Raw genomic sequence first — 21,160 nt, forward strand, 5'->3', positions numbered from 1 at the left:
TTATGGTTTTTCCAGTAGTCATGTATGGATGTGAGAATTGGACTGTGAAGAAGGCTGAGCACTGAAGAATTGATGCATTTGAACTGTGGTGTTGGAGAAGACTCTTGAGAGTCCCTTGGACTGCAAGGAGATCCAGCCAGTCCATTCTAAAGGAGACCAGCCCTGGGATTTCTTTGGAAGGAATGATGCTGAAGCTGAAACTCCAGTACTTTGGCCACCTCATGCGAAGGGTTGACTCATTGGAAAAGACCCTGATGCTGGGAGGGATTGGGGGCAGGAGGAGAAGGGGATGACAGAGGATGAGATGGCTGGATGGCATCACCGACTCGATGGACATGAGTTTGAGTGAACTCTGGGAGTTGGTGATGGACAGGGAGGCCTGGCGTGCTGCAATTCATGGGGTCAGAAAGAGTCGGACACGACTGAGCAACTGAACTGAACTGAAAAAAGGGACTGGGCTTGTCATGCTTGTTCCATATGTCCTATATTCCAAGAGGCATAAGGAGAAAAGGTAGACCAGTGGTTCTCAATCCTGGCTGCATGTTGAAATGAGCAGGGGAGCTTCAAACATCCCTGATGCCTGGGTCTCATGCTTACAGGTGATAATTAAATGGTCCAGAGATGGGGGAGTTTGTGGGCAGGACATCACAATCGTTTAAAGCCTCCTAGGTATTTCCAATTTGCAGCTAAGGCTGAGGACCACTGGGTCCCACCAAGCTAACTACTTGGGGAAACCCATGGAAGTGAATGTTCTGCTGCACTTCTGAAGGTTATATATAGAATAAGAGAAAAATACTTTATCAGCCAAAATTCCCACTGCTTCAATGTAAAGAAAGCCCTCCTCAGGATATTAAGACTTTCTGATTTATCATAAATGACCTGAATGACTGGTATGGCTTTTTATATAAGTAGAATTTGCATTGCTAGCAAGATTTCCCACTTTTTCTCCAAATAATTTGGCCTCATCAGTCACAGGTGGAGGAATGCAGGAATAGTTACCTTCTTGCAACTAAAAGTGTAGTTCCTAGACCAGCAGTATCAGCATTACCTGGGAGCTTGTTAGAATCTCAAAACAAGCCCAGACCTACTGATTTAGAATCTGCATTTTAACAAAATCCAAGAGTTCCACAATCACTGTGGACGGTGACTACAGCCATGAAATTAAAAGACGCTTGCTCCTTGGAAGGAAAGCTATGACAAACCTACACAGCATGTTAAAAAGCAGAAACACTACTTTGCCAACAAAGGTCCGTATAGTCAAAGCTATGGTTTTTCCAGTAGTCATGTATGGATGTGAGATTGGACCATAAAAAAGGCTGAGCACTGAAGAATTGATGCTTTCAAACTGTGGTGCTAGAGAAGACTCTTGAGAGTCACATGGACAGCAAGGAGATCCAACCAGTCCATCCTAAAGGAAATCAATTCTGAATATTCATTGGAAGGACTGATGTTGAAGCTGAAACTCCAATACTTTGGCCACCAAATGTGAAGAGCTGACTCATTAGAAAAGACCCTGGGATGCTGGGAAAGATTGAGGGCAGGAGGAAAAGGGGGCAACAGAGGATGATGGTTGGATGGCATTATCGATTCAATGGACATGAGTTTGAGCAACCTCTGGGAGATAGAGAAGGACAGGGAAGCCTGGTGTCCATGGGTTGGCAAAGAGTTGGACAAGACTTAGCAACTGAACAACAACAAAGATTTATGGGCACATTCAAATTTGAGAGCCACTGTTTCAATGAAGTCCCTCCCTATCCATAGCTTCTGTGACTGCTTGTGGGCAGAGTTCCAGTCATTACTAATGAAAAGAAGGCCAGCTGTACCAAAAGAGATGTGTGTGAGAAATAGCTGTGATTATCCCTTTCAAGATGGAAGCACCTAGACACGACCCTTTATGGGCCCAGGGTTCCATGAACATTTGATTAAATCTCACTCTACTGGCCCATATAAATAGCAAAGTTTCAAGAAAGCTTACTTACAGCTTTCCATTGTTGTACAAATTAGCCTTAAACATTTTCTCTGACTCCTATATTACACTGACAGGTTTGAGGTTTGAGCTATAAATTCCCTACATCTTAAAGTAAAAAAACTTTGCCTTAATTTGATTCTACTGAAATACACTTCTGAATAGCACAATTTACTTATTCAATATTTTTTAAATGTATAGAAAATTTTTGTTCAGGAAGGAAGAGTCTATCAGGGCTACCCAGCACCGAGTACCTTGATTATCTGTTGGAATTCAACACCTGGGAACCAGCATGGGGGTTAAGCTTTCCTGCCCAGGAATACTGCCTGGGGCTCCCTTTCATCTCATTTATTCCCACTATCCTGAGGTTATGGAAGGAAGAATATAGGTGGAAAAGACCCTCAGATTCTTCTGTCAAGACCTAAATAGAATAGAAACATAAAGTTGTGTGTGTGGGGGGGTGATGTCCCATCTCAGGGCCTTAGAAGGGCACTGAAGTAAATCCCAGTTTTGTCTCTATTTCTTTGTATGTCACTATTATTTTTAAAATTCCCTAAAACTCAGAAATAAGAAAAATAAGTGGGCAACACATCTTTTCAATGTCATATGGAACAAAGGCTATTTAAGGACTGCCTAATGGAGGTACTTAGTTTACTCACTGTTTACTATTGATTAAAACATATTAAATGTCCCAGACTTAGTGAAGTTATATGTTAACATACAGATTTTTTTTTTCCAGCAGAGATGCACAGAACTTCTATGAAACAGATAACCTGAAAGATTAGGGTTTGCTGTCCTATAACCAGTTTTGTATCTAACCAAGCAATCTTAATTGGAAAAGACCCCGATGCTGGGAGAGATTTTGAACAGGAGGAGAAGGGGACGACAGAGGATGAGATGGTTGGATGGCATCACCAACTCAATGGACGTGAGTCTGAGCAAACTCTGGGAGATGGTGAAGGACAGGGAAGTCTAGCATGCTGCAGTCCACGGGGTCACAAAGAGTCAGACATGACTGAGCGACTGAACAACAACAGAGCAATCTTATCCTTGCATTTATTTATGAAATTGCCTAACTAGGAATTTATGGATTTGATCTGTATCCATCCAGGGACCATATCTCACTTCTCAACTTTAATGTCTTACTGGCCCCTCCACTAATTGAGCTAAATAAAATCTTGGGCAAAAGTTTATTAAAAATTTTGTTCTATTAAATATATATATTCTTTATCAATGTATGGTTGAAAGTTGAGCTCCAATGAGTAGATTCTGTTTAATTTGTTGGAACTGAAGTGAAACAAATTAAACTTGACCTCAAATTGAAAACATTGGTTCTAATTCTTATTCTGCCACTGATTTTCTGCGTGACCTTCAGGAATCACTGAGCTCTTCTGAATTCAGTGTTCTCATTTGTAAAATGGATGGTAGTTGGATTTGATCATGGCTAAGATCTCTCCTAGCTTTAAAAAGTCTACAAAATAAAGCAACCACTAACTGATGTGGGAAATGTTTGGCTTCATTTCTTAGAGAATTAAAGGTGAAAATGGATGTTTTATCAGGATTTTTTTCCTTTTTTGCTTTATGAATAAGAAGTTAATTTCTATCCTTGGTAAATCATAGGGAAAAAACCCTCCCCCCAAACAGGATCAGGAAAATAAGCCAATTATATTTCTGAAGTTGTTAGGAGGTGGGTCAGTAGAAGGCATTTCCATATGCTCATGTTCTCCAAATTTGAAAAAGAAACCTGTTTAAACACAGAACTAAGTATTGAAAGGACTAATGAAGGTCATTTAATCAACCAGACATCTAAGGCTCCTATCTCTCTAATGTCTCAGCCAACTCTGCTCAGACAGTTCTAGCAAAAGGAAACAGTGGTTTTGAGTCCATTCTGTTTCATCTTAGACAGGTTTGATCATTAGGAAGCAATGTATCCCTTACAGTCTTTTTCTGATGATTTCCTTCAATTTGTCCTAAAGCTACTTCTTAAAGCCATTCACTGTTAACTTTACACCCTTTTCCCACAATAGTACTGTGGCTATTTTTAATACAACTAGTGCTCCCTCACTCTTCCCTGAGTCTCCCCCTTTCCAGCAAATATACATAGTGTTTTCATCTATTTCTTCAAAACTAGGCCTTGAGGCCCCTCACCATGCTATAGGCACTTCTCAACAAGTTCTGCTTTGTCCATTGTAAACTGTGGTGCCCAGAAATAAATCCAGTTCTCTAGAGAGGCCTGATTAGTGTAGGAGAGAATGTAGATATTTATTTGCCTTACTAGAAATTGCTGCTAAGTCACTTCAGTCGTGTCTGACTCTGTGTGACCCCATAGATGGCAGCCCACCAGGCTCCCTCATCCCTGGGATTCTCCAGGCAAGAACACTGGAGTGGGTTGCCATTTCCTTCTCCAATGCATGAAAGTGGAAAGCGAAAGTGAAGTCGCTCAGTTGTGTCCGACCCTCAGTGACCCCATGGACTGCAGCCTTCCAGGCTCCTCCATCCATGGGATTTCCAAGCAGGAGTACCGGAGTGGGGTGCCATTGCCTTCTCTGAAAGTGAAAGTCACTCAGTCGTGTCCGACTCTTTGCGACCACATGGACTATACAGTCCATGGAATTCTCTAGGCCAGAACACTGAAGTGGGTAGCCTTTCCCTTCTCCAGGGGATCTTCCCAACCCAGGGATGGATCGAACCCAGGTCTCCTGCATTGTAGGCAGATTCTTTACCAGCTGAGCCACAAGGGAAGCCCTGATTCTATTAATACATCCTGTGATCACAGTTGGGCTTCTCCAGAGGGTCAGTGGTAAAGAATCTACTTGCCAAGGCAGGAGATGCAGGAGACGTAGGTTCAATCCCTGGGTCAGGAAGATCCCCTGGAGTAGGAAATGGCAACTCACTTCAGCATTCTTGTCTGGAGAATCCCATGGACAGTGGAGCTTCATGAGCTACAGTCCATGGGGTTGCAAAGGGTCAGACACGACTGAAGTGACTGAGCACACAGGCAAGATCACAACCAGTAACTTGGTTAAATAAAATAATGTATACGCACTCAAAAGAAATCTCTATAACCACTAAAAACCATGCTCCTGGAAAGTACTGGGTGATTCAGACATGCATCCTGCCATGCTGTGCACTAGGCAGTGTCCAGAGACGGCTCTGTCAGTTTTCCTCCCCACTATGTGAGCCACATCTCCATGAGATGTGGAGTCCATTCCTCCACCCCATCAAGTCTGGCCCAGGTCTGTGACTGCTTTGACCAGTGGAATGTGGAGAGAGTTATGGTCTAGCACTCAACCCAGGCATTGAAAAGGTCTGCTGCTGTTTTTATATCTTGGAGCTCTGAGCCACATGTACAAAGTCCAAGCTACCCTGCTGGCAAGAGATGCCACGTGGAGAGGCCCTGAAAAAAAGTTGAATTATTAGTTGCTCAGTCATGTCCAACTCTTTGTGACCTGGACTGTAGCCTGTCAAGCCCTTCAGTCCATAGAAATCTCCAGGCAAGAATACTAGAGTGGGTTGCCATTTCCTTCTCCAGTGGATCTTCCCTACCCAGGGACTGAACCTGGGTCTCCCACACAGCAGGCAGATTCTTTACCTTCTGAGCCACCAGGGAAGATTAGAAAGTGCTTGGAGGAACAGGCCCCATGGAGGAGCACTGAGGTACTGGCAAGTGAGTGAACAGGCCATACAGGGCCATGTGAGGCATCCCAGCTGCAACCCCAAACACTGTGGAGCACAAACAAGTCTTGCTGGGCCCTGGCCAGGTGCCCAAGCCACAGGATCATGGGAACAAAATCCAAATGGGTGTTTCGACCTATCAAATTTTGAGCCTGTTTTGACTCAGCAATGGATAACTGAAACATATTGTTAGAGTGAAGAAAACAGCACGCAAAATAGTCTAGATGTTTGTTTTTTAAATATATATGTATATGTGTGTAATATGTATTTTAATGTTTATATTTATACATAAACATACGAGTTGTGGTTATCACTGAAAGAGAGGATCGTGTGTGTGTGCCCGCGCGCACGCGCTCGGTCGTGTTCAACTCTTTGCGAGCCCATGGACTGTAGCCCGCCAAGCTCCTCTGTCCATGGAATTCTCCAGGCCAAGAATACTGCAGTGGGTTGTCATGTCCTCCTCCAGGGGATCTTCCAACCCAGGGATCAAACTAGCGCCACCTGCATTGCAGGTGGAATTTTTTACCCAGTGAGTCATCAGAGAAGTGTGATAGGATCATGAGTAGCTTTAAGTTTCATCTTTTCACTTTCAAAATTTTTACATTTGTTTTTATTTGGTAACAAAAAAGCTTCTTAAACTGTCATATTATTCTTTTGACAAGCACTCTTAATTCACATTGCACAGTGGGAAAGAATACACCTGCTGATGTAGGAGATGCTGGAGACCTGGGTTCTATTCCATCCCTGGGTCAGGAAGATCCCCTGGAGTAGGAAATAGAAACCCACTCCAGTACTCTTGCCTGAGGAATTCCATGGACAGAGGAGCCTGGTGGGCTACAGTCCATGGGGTCACAGAGAGCTGGACATGACTAAGCACACGTGTTTGCCAGGCCACTGTCAATTATATAATATATAAAATATCCAAGGGTAGTTTAACACAGCTTCTCCCCTGACTGAAGCACACCAGAGAAGGTGCAGGGTTTATGCTCCTGAAGCAGCATATCGAAAACCTCTTGTCCTGAAATTCTTGGCCTCTCCTACCTAGAACTCCACTGGAGAAAGTTCTTAATTTTCAGCCTGTACACTTCAGCTATTCTGCTGTTGTAAAGCTCCTGTTTTTATGGTTATGGAAGAGCAGTTGCTATGGAAATGCAATATGACTAAATGCCAGAATGTGTCTAAAATTGGTAGAAGTGCCTTGTTCAGGGTTTCCTCTGAGGATTAATCATTTTCTAAGAATCGTATCTTTTCTTCTTTTCTGTTAGAACAGTGGTGCTAGAGCCCCTTGTCCTGTCCTGGAACACAGACAAAATGAGGATGGATCCAAGAAGGATAAAGCTGATGGTTGAAAAAAAGACCACAGAGCAGCCACTTCCTACCAAATACTTGAGTTTCTTTCACCCCCTGCCTCCACAATGGCTTTGCCACATCTGGATCCCTCTGTCCCTTACTGTGCACAGATTCACAGGCTTTGAGGTGTCTCTGCTGGCTTCCTTTTATTCCACAAGTTTTGAGGATACTTCCTCAGTAATTTCCCACAAATTAGCATCTGTTCATTGCCACATTCCCCATTTCAGCTCTGTGCCTCAGCTCAGATGAGAGACTTCATCCTTCATCCAAAGGACTTGTCTGCCGTCCCTGACCTGGCAACTTTCTCATCCAGATCACCCTGCACTCAGCCATCAGATCCATGGCTCCACATTTTGCCACTCAGTCCAAAGGCTACGCCTTGACAGGCAGGGCCCCAGGCCTTCTTCTACCCGCTCCTACCCCTGTCTGCTTCCCCATCCTCCTGCTCCTTCTCCTCACCTGGCCCAGAAGCTCTTCTTACCTCCGCACAGACAACCTCCCCCTTTGCTCCCCTTCTCCTTTGCTCCCCCTGTTTCAACTCCTCCCCCCACCATCTACTATTCACGTCTTAAACTCTTTTCTACACAGGCTTCACCCAGATGGATCCTCTGTTACAAGTTGTCTCCCCTGCAAATTGATATGTTGAAGTCCTAATTCCTCAGTACCTCAGAATGTGACCTTATTTGGAAACAGGGTCATGGCAGAGGTAAGTAGTTAAGATGAGGTCTTACTAGAGTAGGGTGGGTTCAATCCAAAACGACTCTATCCAGACACAGAGAACAGACTTGTGGTGCCAAGGTGAGGCGCGGGAGGGATGGACTGGGAGTTTAGGGTTAGCAGATGCAAGCTATTACATACAGGATGATAAACAACAGAATCCTATTGTATAGCATGGGGACTGTATTCAATACCCTTTGATAAATCATTATGGAAAAGAAAATAAAAATAAATGTGTATATATGTATAACTGAGTCACTTTGCTGTACAGTAGAAATTAACACAACATTGTAAATCAACTATATACTTCAATAAAAAACAAATTTAAAAAGTAAGGATTAAAAAAAAAGGCTTTCCACATAAAGAGGGAAATTTGGACACTGAGACATGTGTATAGTGAGAGTACCATGTGAAAACTAAAGGGAGAAGACAGTCATCCATAAGCCGAGGAAACAGATCTTTCCCTCACAGCCCTCAGGAGGAGCCTGGATTTTGGACTTCTGGCCCTAAGAACTGTGAGAGACTTTCTGTCATCCTGTGTGTGCTGCGCTTAGTCACTCAGTTGTGTCCAACTCTTTGCAATCCCATGGACTGTAGTCCGCCAGGATCCTCTGTCCACGGGGATTCTCCAGGCAAGAATACTGGAGTGGGTTGCCATGCCCTTCTCCAGGAGATCTTCCTGACCAAGGGATGGAACCCAGGTCTCCCACATAGCAGGTGGATTCTTTACCGACTGAGCCACATTCTAATCCACTCCCTTCAGTCTCCTCCAGCCCTAAATTCCCTTCTCCTTTGTGCGTGGTTTCCCTGCTGCCTTGAGTCTGTTCTCTGCTTGTGTCAAAGTCCATTTCTGACGCCCTAACAAGGTTCCTATTCCTCAGGCAAAGCCTTATCTCTCTGCTGCTTCTTCCTCCCTGACAGGGCCTGATACTTTGTTGACCCACAGAGTGGGCAGAATTAGATGAGTTTACCTTGGAGGGTGATTCCTTACTCCTTATCAATTCATTTCAGAGGCCTCTAAATCTACTGTGGTCATACAAGAGGACACAGGCTCCAGAGTACCAGGGAGAGACAGACTTTGAGACCCATAAACTATGCAACCCCATGAATTTTAGCAACCCTGTGAAACCCTGCCAGTCTCCACTGTCCATGGGATTCTCAAGGCAACAACACTGGAGTGGGTAGCCATTCCCTTCTCCAGGGGATCTTCCCGAACCAGAGGAACCCCGGTCCTCCTGCATTGTGGGCAGATTCTTTACCATCTGAGCCATCAAGGAAGCCCATGACTAACACTTACCCTGGAGGGTGATGCCTTGCTCCTTGCCAATACACTTCAGACTTCTCTAAATCTACTGTGGTCATACAAGAGGCCATGGGCTCCAGAGTACCAGGGAGAAACAGACCAGTAGTCCTACTGGTGGATCACATGGAATCATGGGGTGTTAGGCATGAGGGACCACAGGGAAAGATCATCTAGTCCAGCCCTCTCATTTTGCATAAGAGGACACTAAGGCTGGGGGTGTGGGGGAGGGGATCTAAAGGGTGGGGCGGGTGTTAAGGGCTGTCACATCACAGAGACAACGCCAGAGCTGGCACTGAGCCTGGCTCCCTGACTCCCAGACCAGTGCCCTGTGGAAGTGGGACAGGCTGCCCTACTTCAGAGGATGATCTGCCTGGGCAAGCGCTGTAGGGCAGGTCAAGGAGCGACAGATTGAATGACCTACAAAAACACCAGCACAGTTAATACGAAGGGAGAGGAGTTAGAAAAATGGGGTGGAGTTAGGAGTGCTGCTGAGGGCTCTGAAAGACAAAGGGCTCTGTAAAAATCAGTTCTGTCGCACAATCATGACGGGCACTGTGTGTGTGCAGAGTGAAGCGGTCAGCCAGGACCAACTCCTGTTAACAATCAGGACTAGGAGTGGCCAGTGGGGGGCACAACTGTGGGGCCGTGTGTGTATGTGGGCCTTGCCACCACTGTTGATGCACTGACATTGTTCCTGGGTGCAGCTAGTGAAACCGAGAGCCCCATCTAAAAGCCCAGGCTTTTCAATACAAAGTGAAGGAAGTGACGTGCATCAGAATCCTGTATCTTACTGAAAGAAGGCCTTGGGTCCAACACAGGAGTATATTAAGGCAAATGACTGAGTAACATTGTAACCAAGCAGGCTGCAGCCTTTCAAAAGGTAGGCTAGAAAGAGGTTTTGACAAGCTGAGAAAACACAATCTTACATTATTTAAAAAAATGAAGACCGAAAAGGAAAAAGGTATATTCAGGAATTCAACCAAGTAAAGCAATATACACAAGACAGGAATGTGACAAAATGCTCATAGCGTTTAGCTGTGATTTTTTAACCTACTTTTTATTTTTCTTCCCTGGATATTCCAGATTTCTCTGGTGAGAATGTATCATTTATAGAGTATAAAGATAATTGCATTTTTATGTTTAAAGACACAAATTCTATTTTTATAAGGAGATAATAAGTTGATCTCATTCTCTTTGCTTTGCTACTCTGCTCTCCAAAAATGCTCTCCCCAACCAAGAGGAAATCCCACCCGAGATGGGTCCATCCATTTACTCACATTCTGCATATTTCTGGAGTTGGCCAAATTCTTCTGGAGTGAGGGACACCCACCGATCTTCACTCATCTTCCCTGGGTGTGAGCGCTTGAGGCTTGGGAGAGAGTTTTGTTCACCAGGCTGTAGCCGTGGCCCAGCTTAGGGCCTGGCTCATTGCAGGTACGCAACAGACAAGCCCTTCAGGAAATTTCTCGAGGACCCAGGTGTCTATGGCAACAGCAGGTTGTCGTTGAGCAGATGAGAGAAGACCTCTGCTATTCCTCAGGCAACAATATCCTTCTATCTGTAGTCAAGGTATATTCAGAAATCCTTGCTCTTCCTGGGGCGAGTAGAAAAGACATTGTAAATGAGAATGTTAGAACACATGTCATCTTTTCTTATTAAAAAAAGAAAAAAAAATCCTCAAATGTTCTTTGCTGAAAGCTCTGTTGGAGACAGTGGTTTTCAAGCAGTGGGGGAATGCCACCCCAGGGGAGTCAGAAGAGGACACACAGACAGACAAGTACAAGTCCAGACAGCTGGATGGCCGGGATGGGGGTTGCATAGCCCGTATACAGAGGCAGCCATACTCCTAAACTCTGGGAAATTTTAAACGTCCCTCATCAGAGGTGGTAGTAAGGCCACCTAAGAGCATCCTCCAGGCATGAAAATACTCCAGGCTGTCGGGTGTCTCCTGAGAAAGTACAGGGACAGTAGCCCACGGGGCGTGATTTGAAAGGTAAGCCAATCTCTTCTCCACTGATTTCTAAATTCCACTGATTTCTAAATTCCACCATTAGAGGTGCTTACCTTCCTCTGATGAGTCACTAAGCCACTCTGAAAATTCAAATACCAACCCTACCCCTCAAGGCTGGCTGGCATCTTAGTGACTCTTTCCTCTTAGAACCATAAAAAATATAATTAGAGGGAAGGCCTGCCTTCCTGGTGCAGATGAGCCTAAGAGAAGAGGGAGTGGATTCAGACAAATACTTAATATCTTTTCCTTTGAGCCCCTCCTGGCTCCATCAGTTCTAAATCAGTTTAATGGGTTGTGAAATTAATGTGGCAGGCTAAGACCAGCATCTAAAAACATGATATAGAATAGCACAGAATGGAATGGAATGGTGGAATTGAAAATAAGAGTGTGTCTTCTTTCAGTTATACATACATGTATACACCTATCACAATGCAAAATGTATCTCTTATTCTGAGTTGAGGTTTAAAAATGTTGAAAAGTGACCAGCCTAATAGGACAAGAAATAAAGACTGATGTTACCCAAAATCAAGCCCAGTTTTAATAAAAGAGAATCCACTGTAGAGAGTCAGGGTTGAAGGCAAGTCTACGAGTCTGAGGATCTGAGGAATGGTGAAGGGGCTGGAAGAGATGATGGAGCGAGCAGGCAGACTGGACAGTTCTCTGGGATGGCACTTAGACTTGGTTGGTATAGACCTGGAGGGCTGAGCTAGAGCTGAGGGAAAGTGCAGGCAGAAGATACATGTTCTGTAAGGAGAGCAAGATCTTCCATTAGTCGGAGCTCGCCAACAGTAGGAAGAAATACATGGCAAGGGAGTGAGATGCTTGTATATCAGGGAGCATCCAAACTCTAGTTTCTCTCCTTAAAAAGTTTAATTTTCTTCTTAATCCACTGGCCCACTGAGTTCTGTTTCTGGGCACCCGGTCTTGCCTAGTTTCCAGTCGTGAAACTTAATAAAGGGAACACTCACTAAAATGGAGCAGGGAGGCCAGAAGGGGGAGCTCTTTTGCAATTATCACAGAGGTCAATTACAGGAGCAATTGTCAATCATAGACCCCAGCAGTTCAGTTCGGTTCAGTTGCTCAGTCGTGTCGGACTCTTTGCGACCCCATGGACTGCAGCACGCCAGGCTTCCCTGTCCATCACCAACTCCCCAAGCCTACTCAAACTGATGTCCATTGAATCAGTGATGCCATCCAACCATCTCATCCTCTGTCATCCCCTTCTCCTCCCGCCTTCAATCCTTCCCAGCATCAGGGTCTTTTCAAATAAGTCAGTTCTTCGAATCAGGTGGCCAAAGTATTGGAGTTTCAGCTTCAGCATCAGTCCTTCCAATGAATATTCAGGACTGATTTCCTTTAGGATGGACTGGTTGGATCTCCTTGCAGTCCAAGGGACTCTCCAGAGTCTTCTCCAACACCACAGTTCAAAAGCATCAATTCTTTGGCCCTCAGCTTTCTTTATAGTCCAATTCTCACATCCATACATGACTACTGGAAAAACCATAGCTTTGACTAGACAGACCTTTGTTGGCAATGTAATGTGTCTGCTTTTTAATATGCTGTCTAGGTTGGTCATAACTTTTCTTCCAAGGAGCAAGTGTCTTTTAATTTCATGGCTGCAGTCACTATCTGCAATGATTTTGGACCCCAACAGAAGTATTAATGGGAAAGAACCATCAAGCACAGGCCCAACAGGAAAAGATATACATTGCATTTCCTACAAAAAATTGACTACCCCAGAGACTTCCCTGGTGGTCCAGTAGCTAAGACTCTGTGCTCCGAATGCAGGGGGCCTGGGTTCAATCCTTAGTCAGGGAACTAGATCCTACGTGCAGTAACTAAGACACAGAGCAGAAAAATAAATAAATAAATGAAAAATAAATAGTTTCTTTGGGAAAAAAAAAGGAAATTGACTACCTCAGCAACTCAACAACCAATGAGTAATGGTCATCACCATGAACTCTCACTTTTCTCCCATGGACTTTTGTTCAAAACACCCCCTTCTCAACTTCCTCCTTTTTCTTGATAAAATAACATTCCTCTCTTTTACATGTTGGACTTGCCTGTGGCTTTTGCCACAGCTCACTTGTTTCAAAGTGCAATTCCTCTGCTATGCCTGAATAAATCCATTTGCTATTAAAATAACTGGCTGTTTTATTTTTAAGGTCAAAACCACTGACCCAATTGCCAAATCCAACAGGCACGTTCAAGCCTTCCTTGCATTCTTTGCACTCTCTGCGGCCTTATCCTCAGCAGAAAACAACCCCCTGGAAACTCTTTCATCTTTCTACGTGTTCCTCCTCAGTCTCCTTCCACTTCTTTTGCCACTGTTAAATACTGTGTGCTGAATACTGCCCCATTCTCACCCTACATCCCTTCCCTGGGGGACTTCATCCACCTCCATGACTTCAATAACTCCCAGGCACGCTGCTCATTCCCTCAGTCATGTCCAACTCTTTGCGACCATGGACTGTAGCCCATCAGGCTCCTCTGTCCATGGGATTCTCCAGGCAAAAACACTGGAGTAGGTTGCCATGCCCTCCTCCAGGGGATCTTCCTGACCCAAGGATCAAACCCTGGTCTTCTTCACTGTAGGTGGATTCTTTACCACTAGCGCCACCTCCAGGCCTGCACGCTCCCTTCACCCCAAATCTACATATTCAACTATCTACTGTGACTTCCTTGTTTGTCCCAAACTGCCCTGAATGAGCACCTTTCCATGCCTCCAACTTGCCCCTCCTCTGCATTCTGATCATGCCCAAGAAGAACCAATACAATACCCAGGCCAGAGGTCTGAGGCTGAGCTCCTCGTTCTTTTTTTCCTACAAACCCAGGCACCAGTCTGAGAGTGTGACTGTCCACTGCGTGTTCCACATCAGCACTGCACCCCCCACCCCCCATCATGCCAGCTGGTCTGTTAACTCAGACCCTCATCTGCCTGGTCTCTGACTGCAGCCTCCTGCCAGTCTGTCTGCCTTGGTTTCTGCTTTCTTCCCCTTGTTCAGCTCTAAATTGCCAACCAAATCACATCTTTCCAAGTCATAAAATTCTTCAGTGGTTTCTATTGCCTGTAGAATAAAACGTAGTCTTCTTTTCATGATACATAAAGCTGTTTACGATCTGGCCTCTGATTATCAACTCAGTCCAAAAGTGAGGGCTTTAGAAAAATTTTCCATCATACAAGGGAATTCAGCATTGCAACTGCTATAAACACTGATGCTGGATGCTTACTTTACATTGTGCTCTTTGCTTAATATATGTCATCTAATTTCATCCTCATAACAACCATGGAAATTAAGCTTTCCCTATTTTTAGATAAGGAAAATGAGGCAAGACGTTTAGTAAATATGGTGAGAAGAAAGAAGGAATCCCCCGATGCCTTTGTTTAACAATGCCTCTCTGATCTTGCCATTCTGCATACTTTCAGAAACGCAGAGCTCTAAGAGGACCCAGAGACACACTGCATGATAGAACACCAAGGAACCTGAACTCAAAAGGCAGGGGATTTCAGTCCTGTTATGCCTCTTATCAACTATTGGACTTGAGACAAATTTTCCATTTCCTGGACCTTGGGCTCTGCATCTTAAAAATGAGAATAACTAATGAAAAAATCTCACTGAATTAGTATTAGGATTGAGTTAATATATGCAAGGAACAAACATACCCCCCCCCCACCAAACTGCACCCGGTATAATGCCTATCACATACTGGAGCCTAAATAAATCATTATTGTTACCATCCTATTGCAAATACAACACTGAGCAATATTACAAGCCATGAGCTGCCAGCAGCTGGGTGCTTTGTGTTGCGCTGTGATTTCTGAACTTGATATCCTGCTCCAGGTTGTAGTAATTTTGTAACTGCTCATCAAACTTTTATCCACTGATGGTTTTAGCACCCACCGATGGTTCTTTCCTGGATTAATTATTACCATGATGGTGAATTTCTAATTCCACCCTCGCTTCTATATTTATTAGCTGATTATACTGTAAGAGAGAGCTTTCTCTTCCTTATTTTTTATACTAGACTATACTTTCTTTATACTATAAATACGACACATACCATAGATATATAAAATATGTTTATGTAAATATACATGATAAATATATAAGTATAATATGCTTATTACATTTCCACATAATATATATTTACTTATATTCATGGATTCTTACTTTATTCAATGGGTTATGATCCGTTACCATCATTATTTGTTTTGATTCCAAATTGTCCCAGATCTGGCCAGAGCAAGCTCATTCAAAGTAATTCCTTATTCTTCACACATATTCCTATCATTCTTTGATCACATCTTTATTTTCTGGTATTACAAAATATTTCAGGCTCAACTTGTACTTCCTCAGTACTGGTCCTAAAATCAGTCATTTTTCTAGAGAGCCCTGATTCCTTTTAGTGGAGAATGGTTTTTGAAACCAAGGTTTGGGTACTAGGTATGCTCTTTGCTCCTAAGGTGTCACTGCTTCTAGGCTCTGTCAGTTACAGAGCTGGGAAATGGATGCATGTACACACACAAAGCTCATCTCTGGCTGTTTATCTTTCCAACCATCCTTCCATCCATCTATCCATGTTAAAAACCCCAAATGCATACTCATACACTACACAAAGTCAATTGTAGCCTCCTCTCATTCCATACTATTAAACTCTTTTCTCCAACAAACTGTTTCCATTATCTACAATGTACTTTTCTCAGTTCTAAAATATACAGAAAATAATTTCAGAAGTGCTAGCCACATTTCTGTGAAAAACAGAGTTCAAATTTATTTACAGCTCCGTTGTCTTTAGCCAACAGCATACCCTCAAAGAACTATTTTCAAAAGTTACTTAGGTAGTTCTTTCCCACTCCCATTCATTCTTGTTTGTATTTCACTGTAGAGATTTTTCTCCATTCCCACAGATTCTTTTTTAGTATGGTTTCAGAAGTCAGAACTATATATAAAAAAAGTGTCTTGCGTTCCCGTTTCCTTTACTCTGTTCCCACCCTCCTCCTTTCCATCTTGTCTCCCACCTAATCCTTATGTTTTCTAGTTTATTCTTCCTGTTTATTTTCACATCAGTGAGCAGATATATGGATATTTTCTTATTTCCCCTCCTCTATCACATAAAAGGTAGCACACTGTGGACTGTTTTTTGTACACTGTTGGTTTTACTTAACGATATATCCTGTGAATCACTTCATATCTGTGTGTAGATAACCCCTGCATTTAAAACCAAATTTGACTCTAGCATTTACCTGCTTAAACCCTTTAGAGGCCTCCTTTAGCTTCCAGGATTAAAGGCAGGTTCTTCAGCCAGTTCCAGAAGATCCTTTATCTGTGGTGCAGCTCATCTCCCCATTCTTACTCCAATGGTCTCCTGCTCCACATATTCCTTGTTGCAGCCAAATCAACCATGTACCCCTAGCACCTGGCAAAGTGCCTAACACACGGCAGGACCTCATGAACATTAGTCAATGGACTGACAAGCACCCCATGCCTTTAATCTACCTGGAGTTCCTTTCACTCCTTCCTCCTCATAACAAATCAGTACTCATATATCTGGTTCTAGATACAATGGTCATTTCTTTCTATAGCTTTTCAAAAACTTTTTGAGCAAATCAAGCTATTCTCCTAGCTGTATTCCTACAGAACACACAAATCATCTATATTTTCCTATTGTAGTAGTTGATGGTCCCAGGTGGGAGACAGATATCTGAACAGATAATGAACACACAGGCTGGTAAGAGGAGTGATACAGATATGGACAGGGAACTATGAGGCCAGCAAATGTGTCTGTAGCAGGTACAGGGCAGATGGAAAGATTTCTGAGGAAGTTGAGAAGGAGTGACAAGGTAAAGAGGTACATGCTGCAGTAACTCAACAAATACTTCTGTTATTATAACTGCTGTTCCACTGCAGCTCAGTGCTTGGCTTCATAGTGGAAGACACTGGAACATTTTTAAAAAGTGTTATTTTATATTATAGTTGATTTACAATGTTGTGTTAGTTTCAGGTGTACAGCAAAGTGATTTACTTATACATATACACATATCCATTCTTTTTCAGATTCTTTTCTTATATAGGTTATTACAGAATATTGAGTAGAGTCTCTGTGCTATACGTTAGGTCCTTGTTGATTATTTATTTTATATATAGCAGTATACATTTGTTAATCCCAAACTCCTAATTTATCCCTCCCCCTCCACATCTCCCCCTTTGGTAACTATAAGTTTGTTTTTGAAGTCTGAGTCTGTTTCTATTTTGTAAATAAGTTCGTTTGTACCATTTTTCTAGATTCAACATATAAGTGATATCACGTGGTATTTGTCTTTGTCTGACTTATTTCACTTAGAATGATAATCTCTAGGTTCATCCATGTTGCTACTAATGGCATTATTTCCTCCTTTTTTATTACTGAGTAATATTCCATTGTATATATATCACACATTTATCCATTCATTTGCTGATGGACATCTAGGTTGCTTCCATGTCTTGGCTACTGTAAACAGGGCTGCAATGAACATTGGGGTGCATGTTGCATGTATCTTTTTGAATTATGGTTTTCTCCATATATAAGCCCAGGACTGGGATTGCTGAATTATGTGGTAGCTCCATTTTTAGTAAAGCTGCACCATTCTTTATTTCCATCAGCAAATACTGCCTGACTCTCCAGATAGTCACTGCTGACCATGCTCCCACGTGACCGTCCCCTCTGGTTGTCTGCCTTTTGACAGAGATGACGGCTACCACACAAGAGGGCTTGCTCCAGCTGATGCCTCTCAGCATTTCCCTGCCGGCAGCTTGCCCTATCACTCCCCTCTTGGGGGCTCTTTACAGTGTGAACAATCTTCTTATTACCACCCTCAACATCTTTGCTGACAGAAAAAAAAACTGTAATAGGATCTTCTAAATAGCACTCAGATTGGATATTGTCAGGCTGGGTGGAAGAAGAGTGTTTTATGTTCCTACAACTAAGCCACTCTGAGCACTTGCTTGAGCTCCCCTGGTCTCGGTTGCTTGTCTAAAAATGAGGGGGTGGGAATAATGGTTTCGAACACATTTTCTAGCTCTGCAATTTCACACAGTGGATCAACCCTATTTGTTCTGTACAGATGTCAGCATGGAAATCACAAGTCAGAAGGAAGACGGCAAATTCAATGGGTACTGAATTGCACCCCAGGTCTCTCTATTCATTCGAATGAATCAGCCACAGACAATTATCCAGGAACAAACACCTCTTCATCTCCTCTTTGCTCTCATAATAACATTAATTCATGAATACAGCATCAGATTGGGGGAGCTTATTTATATGTGTCTGATGACTTATAACAAACTGTAATGAGTATATTTTTTAAAGGGAAGACTCACTAAAAACTAGTGATTTTTTTGAAAGATATGAACCCCTCTCTTTTCCCAGAAGGGTTCATATCTTTCCAAAAAATCACTAGTCAGATCTTGATAACTGTACCATCTCTGGGCTTTTGCTCTTGCTGATCCTTCTTCAACTTTGCAACTCCTACACAGCCTTTGGAATTCAGTTCAAGTATCACCTTCTCTAAGAAGCTCCCCTTAATTGCTCACACTGGGCTGGACATATCTGCTCTCCAATAACTCCTTGAGCTTTTCCACTGTGGCATTCACCACTCTGCAGTGTCTTTACCTACTCTTCCCTGCAAGACTCCGGGCCCCTCCAGGGTTGAAACAGTGCCTTGCCCACTGTATACCGCTAGTTATTAGAAGATTCCTAAGGGTTCATTTCTTGACCACTAGAAAAGTGGTATTCAACTTTTTTTTTTTTTGACTGAGACCATTTGCCTGGAGCAATCAGGTGTTCTGTGACAACCTAGAGGGGCAGCAGGGGATGGGAGGTGGGAGGGAGGTTCACGAGGGAGGAGATACATGTATACCTATGGCTGATTCATGCTGATGTATGGCAGAGACCAACACAATATTGTAAAGCAATTATCCTCCAATTAAAAATAAATAAATTAAAAAGAACTACATGCTAACCAAGAACTGGAGAGGAATGAAAGATACTAGTTGATGTAAAACTGGTAATATTAGTTCTGAGTCACTTATAATTTAAAAAAAACATGAATCAGTGTATATATTTTAATATTAAAATAATGACTCATATAAAAAGACCCTGATGCTGGGAAAGATTGAAGGCAAAAGGAGAAGGAGGCAGTGGAGGATGAGATGGTTAGATAGCATCACCAACTCAATGGATATGAAATTGAGCCAACTCCAGGAGATAATGGAGGACAGAGGAGCCTGGCAGTCTACAGTCCACAGAGTTATATGACTTAGTGACTGAACAACCACAACAAATTACCCATAAAATTATAACTATAATCTATAAACTTATAATAGTCACCTTAATATGCTTAAAATATAGGATGTCAGGGGTTACTTAACTTGCTTGAATTCATCAGTGTCACCTGTGTCATAGTCTATTCCACTGATGGTTCACACCTCCTGAGATTCATGCTCTTTTTATTCTCTACCCCTTGAATCTGGGCTGCACCTGTGACTTGCTTTAACATGCAGTAGAAGTGATGTTGTGCCAGTGTTAGGCTTAAACTTCAAGGCCTGGCAGCTTCCACTTCTGTGTTCTTGGAAGCACTGAGTTGCCATGTCAGGAGTTGAGCCATTTAACTGGAGAGATCACAGAGAAACCATGTGCACAGGGGGAGAAAAACCCAGAAACCCAGCTGATGACAAGTGAAACCCCTGTGGTAAGATCCCAGTCAAACCATCCAGTCGCTGTGCAGTCACGTAAGCCACCCTAGCTGCGAGGAAGCACCTAAAGCCACTTCACATCTCACAGCGTTAGCAGACATGATGTAGAGCGGTCATGAGCTGTCCCTGCTGAGCCCTGTCTGAGTTCTTGATGCATGGACTCATGCAGAATAATAAAACAGTTGAGCCACTCCATCTTAGGGTAGTTAGTTACGCAATCATAAATAATCCAAACAACTTAAAGAGGCACGTTTGGGTTTGGATTACATATGCATCTGTTTAGCAAGAGAATACCATGATTCATGCTTGAACTGAAGCCTGTTCATGTCTTAACATCTAGTAATTGGAAAATTACAGGCCTAAAATATGTTTGATGCAAATATGTATCACTGCCTGCTATCAGGTTAACCAAATGTCCTCCACAAACTAATGTGATAATGATGAAGTTAAATGAACTACCATGTCTAATTAAAAAGCAAGAATAGTGGTAGCTGAACACCAAAACTGACTCAAAGCAAGTCTGACATTGCAATGGTAACAGCATGACTTTACTCCATGTCACAGGAATCTAACCATCTGGCTGAGTGAGGAGGCAGTCATTACTGAGCATTTAGAGGCAGCCTGACTTCAAAGATAACTGAATTAGAGCCCCTGGGGAACTTGGTAATGATCTAATTTGAGTTCATGAATAGCAAGTATGAGTAATCCCTAATAACTCACTTAGTAAATTATCAGCATATAGTTCTTACATATACACAAAAATAAAATCTCGAATTTGCATGCTACCCAAAAGAATTCAGAGAGGACTTGCATTTGAGGACCTTGCTTCTCTTAGTGGCCTCAGAGTGAATATAAGAAGCCCTGCTCTGGGGGAGGTGTGACAATGTCAGGCTGAACAGAGATGTCTAGGTGCAGGGGGCTGGTACCCAGAAGAGGCGTGCAGTCTCCTGGGAGAACTGAGACCTGCTACTTGAGGGGCTGCCTGTGCTATCAGACTGGGGAGTGTTTATATCCCAAGGTGTTCACAGCTCAAGTGGGCTCATTCATTCGTTCTCCCATTCTAAACAGTCATTAAAATATAAGCCATGATGGCAACCTTCGCTTATAGACTATGACACATCTGGTGCTTTGCACACTGCATCTGTAACACTCACCAAACCCTGAGAGGAAGATATTTTATAGCTGTAAGAAACAGCCCCAGAATGATTTTCCTAAGTTCATCCACCAGTAAGTGACAGAACTGGTATTCAAATTCAAGTCTGTTTAGTCCCAAAGCTCATAATCTTTCTTTCATCATAACACCTCTGAATGAATACCTACTGAGTACCTAAGTACTAGGCTCTGTGCTAAGTACTGATACCATCAATAAACCCACCACGGAGAGCCTAAACCCTCAGCCTCAAACT

General features: G+C 43.0%; 1 protein-coding gene across 3 annotated transcripts in view; it reads right to left on the minus strand.

The window, feature by feature from the left end:
- The window catches only part of DGKG (diacylglycerol kinase, gamma 90kDa), a 240,636-nt gene that overhangs the window by 181,311 nt on the left and 38,165 nt on the right, over nt 1-21,160 (minus strand). For all 3 annotated transcript variants that reach the window (XR_826487.1, XM_010853888.1, XM_010853887.1), the window contains exon 2: nt 10,289-10,605. Coding sequence is in view for 2 of the 3 variants with exons in the window: in XM_010853888.1 (XP_010852190.1) it covers nt 10,289-10,355 (67 nt within the window). In the remaining variant the exon portion in view is untranslated. The remainder of the gene's footprint in view (nt 1-10,288; nt 10,606-21,160) is intronic.

The sequence above is a fragment of the Bison bison genome, unplaced genomic scaffold (assembly GCF_000754665.1).
Source record: "Bison bison bison isolate TAMUID 2011002044 unplaced genomic scaffold, Bison_UMD1.0 scf7180017864333, whole genome shotgun sequence".
In the NCBI taxonomy this organism is placed as follows: domain Eukaryota; kingdom Metazoa; phylum Chordata; class Mammalia; order Artiodactyla; family Bovidae; genus Bison; species Bison bison.